The 11,046-nt window shown below is 36.5% G+C and overlaps 1 protein-coding gene across 1 annotated transcript in view; it reads right to left on the bottom strand.

Moving 5' to 3' along the window:
* Positions 1-1,348: 1,348 nt before the first annotated feature.
* LOC110461312 (protein phosphatase 1E-like) overlaps positions 1,349-11,046 on the bottom strand; it is a 41,262-nt gene continuing 31,564 nt past the window's right edge. The window contains exons 2-7 of the mRNA XM_021514738.1: positions 9,975-10,135; positions 9,347-9,546; positions 8,541-8,729; positions 7,884-8,027; positions 6,335-6,428; positions 1,349-4,690 (exon numbers count right to left, since the gene is read on the bottom strand). Coding sequence (XP_021370413.1) covers positions 3,189-4,690; positions 6,335-6,428; positions 7,884-8,027; positions 8,541-8,729; positions 9,347-9,546; positions 9,975-10,135 — 2,290 coding nt within the window. The 3' untranslated portion in view covers positions 1,349-3,188. The remainder of the gene's footprint in view (positions 4,691-6,334; positions 6,429-7,883; positions 8,028-8,540; positions 8,730-9,346; positions 9,547-9,974; positions 10,136-11,046) is intronic.

Here is an 11,046-nt window from a genome sequence, read left to right as displayed (position 1 = left end):
TAATCCTATGTTCCCTGCTCCTATATACAGAAGTAAGGCATAATCCTATGTTCCCTACACCTATATACAGAATTAAGGTGCATGCCTATGTTCCCTGCTCCTATATACAGAAGTAAGGTGTAATCCTATGTTCCCTGCTTCTATATACGGAATTAAAGCCTTAATCCTATGTTCCCTGCTCCTATATATACAGAATTAAGGTGCAATCCTATGTTCCCTGCTCCTATATACATAAGTAAGGTGAAATCATATGTTCCCTGCTCCTATATACAGAAGTAAGGCATAATCCTATGTTCCCTGCTCCTATATACAGAAGTAAGGTGTAATCCTATGTTCCCTGCTCCTATATACAGAAGAAAGGCATAATCCTATGTTCCCTGCTCCTATATACAGAGGTAAGGTGTAATCCTATGTTCCCTGCTCCTATATAAAGAAGTAAGGTGTACTCCTATGTTCCCTGCTCCTATATACAGAAGTAAGACGTAATCCTATGTTCCCTGCTCCTATATACAGAAGAAAGGCATAATCCTATGTTCCTTGCTCCTATATACAGACGTAAGGTGTAATCCTATGTTCCCTACTCCTATATACAGAAGTAAGGAGTAATCCTATGTTCCCTGCTCCTATATACGGAATTAAAGCCTTAATCCTATGTTCCCTGCTCCTATATACAGAGGTAAGGTGTAATCCTATGTTCCCTGCTCCTATATACAGAAGTAAGACGTAATCCTATGTTCCCTGCTCCTATATACAGAATTAAGGTGCAATCCTATGTTCCCTGCTCCTATATGCATAAGTAAGGTGAAATCCTATGTTCCCTGCTCCTATATACAGAAGTAAGGCGGAATCATATGTTCCCTGCTCCTATTTACAGAAGTAAGGTGTAATCCTATGTTCCCTGGTCCTATATACAGAAGTAAGGTGTAATCCTATGTTCCCTGCTCCTATATACGGAATTAAAGCCTTAATCCTATGTTCCCTGCTCCTATATACAGAATTAAGGTGCAATCCTATGTTCCCTGCTCCTATATACAGAAGTAAGACGTAATCCTATGTTCCCTGCTCCTATATACAGAAGTAAGGGGGAATCCTATGTTCCCTGCTCCTATATACAGAAGAAAGGCATAATCCTATGTTCCCTGCTCCTATATACAGAGGTAAGGTGTAATCCTATGTTCCCTGCTCCTATATAAAGAAGTAAGGTGTAATCCTATGTTCCCTGCTCCTATATAAAGAAGTAAGGTGTAATCCTATGTTCCCTGCTCCTATATAAAGAAGTAAGGTGTAATCCTATGTTCCCTGCTCCTTTATACAGAAGTAAGGTGTAATCCTATGTTCCTTGCTCCTATATACAGACGTAAGGTGTAATCCTATGTTCCCTGCTCCTATATACGGAATTAAAGCCTTAATCCTATGTTCCCTGCTCCTATATACAGAAGGAAGGTGTAATCCTATGTTCCCTGCTCCTATATAAAGAAGTAAGGTGTACTCCTATGTTCCCTGCTCCTATATACAGAAGTAAGACGTAATCCTATGTTCCCTGCTCCTATATACAGAGGTAAGGTGTAATCCTATGTTCCCTGCTCCTATATACGGAATTAAAGCCTTAATCCTATGTTCCCTGCTCCTATATACAGAAGTAAGACGTAATCCTATGTTCCCTGCTCCTATATACAGAGGTAAGGTGTAATCCTATGTTCCTTGCTCCTATATACAGACGTAAGGTGTAATCCTATGTTCCCTCCTCCTATATACAGAAGTAAGGAGTAATCCTATGTTCCCTGCTCCTATATACGGAATTAAAGCCTTAATCCTATGTTCCCTGCTCCTATATACAGAAGGAAGGTGTAATCCTATGTTCCCTGCTCCTATATACAGAAGTAAGGAGTAATCCTATGTTCCCTGCTCCTATATTTGTAGAGGCGTACACATATTTGTATATGGACACAAACAATTGTCCCAGTAAACAAGATGAGGTATAGCTGTAAGCTATGCACTTTGTCTATGAAAATTATATCAAAAATAGAAAACAAGAAAATTGTTATAAAGTTACACAGTAAAGTATGGCGGTGTATTTGGTTTACATTGGAAACAAATCATACAATAAAATAATACAATAAAGATATGTAGTGGCATACACTGTTACACAAATATACGCTGATTATCGTGAGAAGTGTAAAATAGTTATCTGATTAATAACAAGGATAGAAGTCGTAATGATTGCAGTAATAACTTATACATATATAACTGAAAACATATCAGTCAAGAGGAATACAACGTTAATCTGATATATGAAGTAGGATTATGAAGAATTACTCATACTTGAGGTTAGCACTATTTGTGACATAACAATGTTGGAAAGTTACCATGTGCATTACAATTTACTTATGTACATTATCGAAGACAAACAACTTGTGAAATTGATGATTACGAAAAAAAAGTGGAAAAAAATTGTGATGCAAAAAATATATATTTGGTTGAAAACAAATTTGGTATATAGATAATGATTTTCAGTAATAGTGATATCAATTTTAACAAGGAATTAAAACAAACCCTGAAGTGAATTGTTTCAATGTTTAAGTACTATTTGGACAGACAGGCAGCATCATTGTGTACAATTCATGAAAGTTGATTATCAAAAAACATTTTTTTATAAGGAAGCAATCATGTAAAACAATAATATGGTCACTTCCTAATAGTCAGCTATCCATGTCATATAATGGGCTGGTGTAAGCCTAACACAGGCCACACCTCGCAGGTATCCTTGCCATCCGATTGGCTGTTGGCAACCAGGTCTTGACAACAAGTCACACCTATTGTCATCTCATTGGCTGTTGTTTACCTGGACACAAGTGTCAATTTGTAACCATGGATACCAGTGTCAAAGATACCAATATCAGCATGAATTTTGTAACTAGACACCGATTTCAAAACCTGTAGCTTGCGTTACCAGTGTCAATATGTACCAAGTCTTCAATGTTTACACATGTATCTATGGATACCAGTGCTCACATGTGTAACGTAGGATACAAGATTCAAAATGTGTATTCAACGATATCAATACCGACATAAATGTGTCACCATGCAAGGATAACGCGATAACATGTACAACAAAGATTACCAAAACAAAAATGACCCGTTTTAAAAAATGAATTTGTAGGTAAGGCGTACAGCACTAAGGCATGTGTTCAGTCATCGAGACTGGGAAGAATTTTTACATTACTCAACGGCGTTGGAGGAACTTCCCAGGAGACACTACTATGAAGCTTTGAAGTCTTGCGCGGTCGCCACGATGTGTGAAAGTTCCTTGCCTTGATAGCATCCTCGCCTGTAACATTATTGGTCTTGCCGACGAGCATGGACATCGGGTGCTGTGCCATGGAGGTAGTGCTTGTTTGGGAAGCTGAGTTTGTGAAGGTTGATAGAGGAAGATCAAACACAGGGTTAGGGATATTCTCCCTGTTTCTAATTGTGTCTAGTGTATGTGGCTTAGACCGTAACATTTTATCCACAAGGAAATCAGACACAGAATTTGCTGGATGATCTGGCGGCAGTAATGGCGAATCCTGTGATAATGAGTTTGGGTAAACAGTCGCCAAGGCAACACGCTTTGGGGAAGAAAATTGTGTTGACTTTGTCAAATTAAGTTTGTAGTTGGGTAAAGGGGCTCGACTCTTGCCTGTAAATGCCCAAATAACTGGATCTGAGTGATTGTGACGTTTGCTCACTTTCTTTAATGCGTTTAAAGTTGAATCCCTATTAGAATGCTCTTTCTTAGGTTTTTTGGCCTTTTTCTTGACCTTAAGTCTGAGGTCCCTGAGGGGCTCCAGGTCCTGGTGGTGTGTGAGAGGTTCACGATGGGAGACAGGGAGATGACGATACTGGCGGTGCTCCACACCCTCCTTAGACAACGGCTCGCGGTGAGATAGAGGTTCACGGACCTCCCAGTGAGGAAGATGCTGTAGCTGAACGGCTGCATGGTCTACTTTCGGAATGTGCTGAAAGTAAGATGAGTTTTTGTCAAGTGTTCTCTCTGGCATACTCGCTGATCGTATATCATTAGGTTTGGGTGTTGCGACAGTTTTTGGGTGGTCCACTATAAACACTGGATCTTTACGGAGGATATGGTCTTTAGGTAGTGGGAAATGATTGTTGATGGAGTCTGTCGTTTCATTGAGAACCTTTTGTATACTAAACTCATCATGGTCCAGTGGGTCGGTAGAATGGTCATTACCATGTTGTGACGAGTCAATGCCATCGGTATTTCCATTTGAAGTCCCACCTGACATGTCATTATGGTTAGTATTGTTTTTATTTTGATCTTGGGAGTTACCTCCCTTCGTACTATCTTCCTGTACAAAATCATCATTTCCCTGAGATTCTGATTGGCCGAATTTGAACATTTGTGTCACGTGTGGTTCTGCAATGTCATCCCTGAGAAAAACAACAATAACGGTTATGTTATCTGTAGATCCGTTTTCTTTAGCCCAATTCACCAGTTTCTGGGCCACACAAGATTTATCTCCCTTGGAATCCTGGAGAAAATCATACACTAGTTTAGGAACTCCATTTGGTGTCAATACGTCCCAGAGTCCATCACAAGCTAACACTATGTAATCCTCAGTGCCGTCTAGGGAAACACTGGTCGTGTCCGCATCACTGATAATGAATTTCTTATGGGCTGCATCACCTGTCAAAGAAAATTAACTTTGTTAATTTATCTTTTTACATCTTTTTTTTATGTATGGATTTGTGGTTTGTTTTCAGATATATCAAAAATGTTTTTTGAATCTTTTCTCACCATGTAAAACCTGGTTAAAATTAACTTTTGATGACAAAAATACCTCTCATGGCTATAACAGTTGATTTGGATAACAAGATAACTAGAACATTCTTCAAAGATCTAATAAAGTTAACCTTAACACATTATATTATACTCAAGTTATAGCTTTCTCCCTTCAAAAGATATCTACTAATTCAGATGAGCAATATCCCATCGTGTGTCCTAGGATACATTAGAACCTGGTCATTATTGAATTAACATGAACTAAAGAGTTCTAAAAAAGATTCCATGAAAATAACAAAGGAAGTCAGGTTTTCCAAAACGCTTTTATAGTCTATACTAGCTAACTACAATTTAATTAATGTAAAAAATATTAACTATTATAAAGAAACATCACAACGCATAAGAAGAGATTTCAGTAACTCAGCATAAGAAATTACTGTTAAACTTTTCACATCAAATGTTGATTTATTCACACCACAGACACTACACAATTATCTCCCCTTGTCAGTCTTAATACTAAGTGGTGAACAACCATAATTTTCGTGATGCATGCAATCGTTCTACTCATAAAAACGCTGTGATGTGTTCAATTTTCATTGAAAGAGCTATATGGCATTTCAAACGTGTACAAAACAAAAGCAATCTCTGAAATCAAAGCGTATATGTATTAATATAGCCAACAGACGCATTAAAAGTGTATTTTTGGGGCTGCTTCCTCTTTTGAAAAGTTTATATATATCCTCAAATGAAAATATAGCTTGGATATTAACAAAATTAACATCCTTGAAATTTAGTTTGCATCATTTTTTTATAACAAGAGAGATTTTTCCCTTTTGCTTAAATCATTTTTATAACAAGAGAGATTTTTCCCTATTGCTTAAATCATTATTTTATAACAAGAGAGATTTTTCCCTATTGCTTAAATCATTTTTTCTTAACAAGAGAGATTTTTCCCTATTGCTTAAATAATTGTAACATATAAGAAATTGGGAAATTTGAAAAAATACACTCAAAATTTTGTCACAAATCAAAAGCAAATACAAAGGTTCTAGTTGGTCTGTTAAGCATTATATTCAACATTTCTGCAGCCAAGTTTACCGATCGCCCTGGAAACAGAAAGGACGAGATTAACTCTCCATATCCCTCGCACGTTGTGTACATATCCACCTGCTTCCTCAATCCTCCGACTCTCATCCTGGAATTACAAGGCGCACACAAGATACATTGATAATTCATGATACACACAATCCACATTGATTTCTGGCTTCTGTATTCTCCGATACACCGTGGGGAGATTACTGAGTACATATTCAACGCATCTTTATAATACCGTTTGCAGCCTTTTTGTCTTTTTTTCATTTAATATTCATAAAATGTTTTAATAATATCTTTCATCTCAATTCTAGGACTGGAAATTGATGTCAATAATTTTGTTTTTCTCAAAATTCTGGCAAAGCAAACCCCACGATGTCTTGGTGAATACATGCTAGGACAAGACATTTGTGGAAAGTGTTGACTCCTGTGAGTGTCTCACAGAAGGAGTATTACCTATGGCTCGTGATACAGCCAGATTCCCATTGACTCGCCACGTCCCCATAAACAACACACAGCCACCTGCGGCCTCTATCCGCCTGCGCTCATCCTGCAATATGTAATTTGGTTAGAATCCACGATACAACTAGAGGATACCCCTGCTCTTATGTATTTGAAGTTAATTTGGGGGTGAGGGGGTGGGTGGGATAGGTGGTGGGTGGTAGGGGTAATGCATTAAAGTTTGCATGGTATTTATAATATGTTACTTATACAGCTTTTCTGTCTAAACTTTCAGAGGTGAAATAATTCATATAAATATTGATTCTTTTCAGCTATAATTATGTTATATTGAACAAGTTTGAATTATGTCTGAATTATTGAAAACCCCTGAAAACCCTTCTTATAAGACTACTGTACACTCCAGAAATACGTATCTAGGTGGAGCATGGTCACATTTTTGTGACCCTAATTATCATCCCATGTTCACTACATAAATGATCTCTTGGTTTTTAAAAATATTATCACTTATAAGGGTCATTAAGGTCCTAATCCTACTTATTATCAACTACACATTCCTCCCTGTCCCCACCCCAGGGTACTTTTTCGTTAATTTGGGATTAGGCCTTTTTGTCTCATTTGGGAAGAAAATTTATCAACCGTGAAGGAAATTTTATAGGAGTCAAATGCAAATTTTGGGAATTAGGCATGAATATGAAAGATTCCTGCAACCCATTGTTATAACTGTATCTAGACAAGGCTTTACAGGGTTCATACAAGTACTTTTCTATGACATTTAAGATTTTTTGGGCCTTGTAAGAAGGCCTAAAATATGCCACTATTTGCAAATTCTCAACATACAGAGATCTGGATGTATAACCTTGGTGTCTCTAAGCTCATCAAACACCAAACAACCCTAACATCTAACACTGCTTGGTTAGGCGGAAAATCTAAAAATTAACTCATAACAAATATTTCATTTCCTTGTATTTTCTGAATTATTTTTATGTTAACAACACCACAAACCACCAAAATTGATGAACAATCATGATCTAATGATCATTTGGCCTAATTCAAGGCTCACTTTCATCCTTTCAAGCAATTTTTGTTGAATGGCATTTAGGGCCTTTTCATCAATTTTAGGGCTTTTCAAGGCCAATCCTTTGTTTTGTCTATGTACTCAAGTTTCCTCCCCTGCACGCTTACATCTGCGCCAACAAGAGTGATTAATAAAATTTGCAATAAAGCGTTTCATAATTATTTTAAAATAAATAAAAGATTTCTATTTTTTTCATTTTTTGTTTTTATATTATTAACAAAAGATTTTAATTTCCAAACAAGTCTCTTCACCAATTAACATAAAAATTTAAAATCTCACAAAAATTTAAGTAATGAACAGTATTAATTATTAACCAAAGAATATTATTAAGTAATATGAGTACTAGATGCTGAAACATATCACTTATCAGTCCGTAGTCTCAATCTGTGGGAATATCACTCTGTTAGTCCCCACTCACCACCCGACACGATCATTGGCACCCTAACAAACCTAGCCAGTGTCCCTTACCTCTCTCTCTGGTTTGTGTGGGTCCATCAACACCACAGCCTCCCCGTTCTTTACAAGCATGGCCTGCGAGTCCCCTAGCCAGGCCAGATGTAATTTGTTTTCCCTGATCAAAATAGACACACCCGTAGATCCACTCTTCAGCTTCTGTAATTCAGAAAATAGAATCCCTAACAACTTTGTATCAACAACTGTTACCACTTTAAGACGACCTACATTGTAATAAAGCAGTATATGAGAACCCCAAATTGGTATTCATTATAATGTAACAGGCACAAGCCAATAGCAAAATAGTACAATTTTGTCCTAATATCACAATACATAAATATATTGTTTTTAAAATCTACCAAGCTCAATATCGAAGTATATTTTTGCTTCTTAAAATTATCTCTTCGTGAATTTATTAGACCCTTTTAGCTATAGGTTATTACTTCAGAAAATATAATATTAGACATATTCAAAGACATTTCCTAAAAACACCACCTGCTCTGAACCCACCACTGAAATAATCTCTTATGTAATTAATTGATCAGTTTGCCTACCATACCTACACCTTAGCTCATTCACCCCTGAAATTTCATAATGAACTATTCCAACCTTTGAACTGGAACTGTTCAAATGTGCCTCCATGGGTGAATGGGTTAACCAAATGGATCTTACCTCCCTCTCAGCCTTTAGTAGATACTTTTCATCTGTACCCTTGTAAGCACATTTGAGGGCGCCCGCAGGATTTTTCTGGAACTCTTCACAGCGGACAAGGTGGCAATGTAAGTGTGTGGCTGCGTAGGTGGCCGCCTCCACTCCCGCGTGGCCGTCAAAAACTGCATAATATGACTGTGGAGGCTGGTCCTGTGACAATAAAGTTTAATCATTAGTTTTGAGTACTGTATTGCATTAAATACATCATGAGGCAATTTTTTCAAGGAAATGTTCAATAATTAGTTTGAAGTTTTTTGGGGTTGATTTTCAAATAAATTTCCAAGGGATGGGACCCATTACAGCAAAAGGATTCTTTCAGGCTTACTACTCATTTACCAGATCAGAGTGGAGATATTTTTGTGTAAACACATCAAAACAACTTGTCACAATACATTGTAGAAGCACTGCTAAAATGAATGTTTCCACACTAGTAACTTAGTGTAATTCCTTAACTGCATTTTTGTCTATTGGAAAAAATGAAAATTAAGGAAAATCTAGAGTGAAGAAAAACTTCAGTAATGCTTTCCTGTGGAAAAGTTAGGGACATTCATGAAAATGGAGTCTGGAAAATAATTATCTTATAGAATACCACAGTCACAAATGGCTTCACTATATTATTGTGTCAGCAGTATTCACATAGAAAAATATATTTTATACACATGTCGAAAACAATTTTCATTATTTCACATCTACGACCTGTTTAGCTAGAATACTGTGTTAAAATGTGTTTGATATATGAAGGATGCTCAGTTTAATCCGTCTTCTACCTTCAAATTGAACAATGAATTGAGGTCAGGCAATATCACATGACGATCTTCCATTTTTCGTCGAGTATTCTTGATTTCGTGGAGGTAGGATTTGGACACTTTGGGAGGGGGAGACAAATGAGGCAGATTTTCGCGCCATTTTTTACAGATGTCGTGTAGTACTTCAATTGTGTGCGTACACAAGATCTGGGCTTCAAGTACTGTAATAAACAAAACAGCAAATTGCAATATCTAGACTTGGAAATATAGTAAAATTGTCTTTTTAGGAACAAATTAAATCAAATTTGATCTAACTGTACTCCATTCATCATAAAAATTGACTTTGCAAAAAAATTGTCTTTACAAGCAAGATTCCACTAATTAACAGATTATAACTAAAAACAGCATCAGGAAACTTTTGCCCAATAAAATATTCATCTTTCACCAATTATATCCGAATGAGCCTAGTGTTAATTTCACTGTTCACTGAATATCTTGTGTGAAGTACATGTAAACTGATCTATATTTGTCATCATTAATTTGCCCTCGTTACTGAGGGTGAAAAGCGATAGCTCTAAAATTAAACTTCCTGTATACCAACAACTTCCTTGTTTAATATTGGTATTTTCACCTTAACCTGTATACATACCTGTGGGTGGATCCTTCTTTATAATCTCAGTTGTCTGCCCATTATTTTCTTCACCCTGCCCAGAACTCGGCACATCCTCCTCGTAGTCTGTAAGGTCTGACTTGAGAATCTCTTCGACGACAGCTCGGCCTAGTGCAGCCGCAAGAGTTGGCGGACATTTTCTGTAAAACAAACAACCGGGTACAACTTATAAATATTCTTCTATAACAAACAAATATTTACCACAAGATATATATAGTCAACAATACAAATACAAAACTATACTGTTCACATTTTTTGTTCAATGGCATGAGACACAAAATTAGATCATTCCTGCTTGGTTGTGCCATTTAGTAATTCTTAGCGTAAGACAGTGTTCCCCGTGATGAATAAATTCTGACCAAGTTTAGGTCAGAGCTACTGTATCCCTAGATACTTTGGTCCAGTCAAATGTTCTGTCCTTCACTGGTCAAATCCATATTTATCCAGTGGTAATTTTCCCCTTCATATGTAATTAACACCCATTTTACCGTCTGAAAGCAATGCATCTATTCAACTTTGAATGTTTCATTAAAGAATGCTACATCATTCATTGTTCATAAGGAATTTTATTTTTAATATAAATGCCATATAGCATTTACATTAGTAGCTAGGAATTAAGAATAATTAATTTTTAATTGGTTTCAAGTGATATAAATATGAAATTTGTTTACTTTTCTATAAAAGAATAAATCTGGATAAGTTCATGTACATATCAGATATATTTCATTCCAGTGCCAATGATATTTACTGTATATACATGTACAATATAGTTTTGAAAATTAACCTTTGACAGTGGTATTTCCCCAAACAATGCGACAACCCTAACTGTCTACAAATATGCATGTACAGGTCTGGAAGTTGTTTAGTTTTAACTGTTCATTTGACACTACGTTGTGAATACATTATATATATTATATAGTCAACACTGGAGTGTGGTACAGACAAACCCCCGTAGATAACAAGGACACCGGATAAGACAGCGGACTCTACTTTATCTCCCTGCCTCATACCTCTATAGTACTTCAAACACAAACCTCACAATCTAGTGGAT

The sequence above is a fragment of the Mizuhopecten yessoensis genome, unplaced genomic scaffold (assembly GCF_002113885.1).
Source record: "Mizuhopecten yessoensis strain PY_sf001 unplaced genomic scaffold, ASM211388v2 scaffold10603, whole genome shotgun sequence".
Taxonomy (NCBI): domain Eukaryota; kingdom Metazoa; phylum Mollusca; class Bivalvia; order Pectinida; family Pectinidae; genus Mizuhopecten; species Mizuhopecten yessoensis.
The sequence above is the reverse complement of the archived record's forward strand: the minus strand, read 5'-3'. Positions and strand labels throughout refer to the sequence as shown.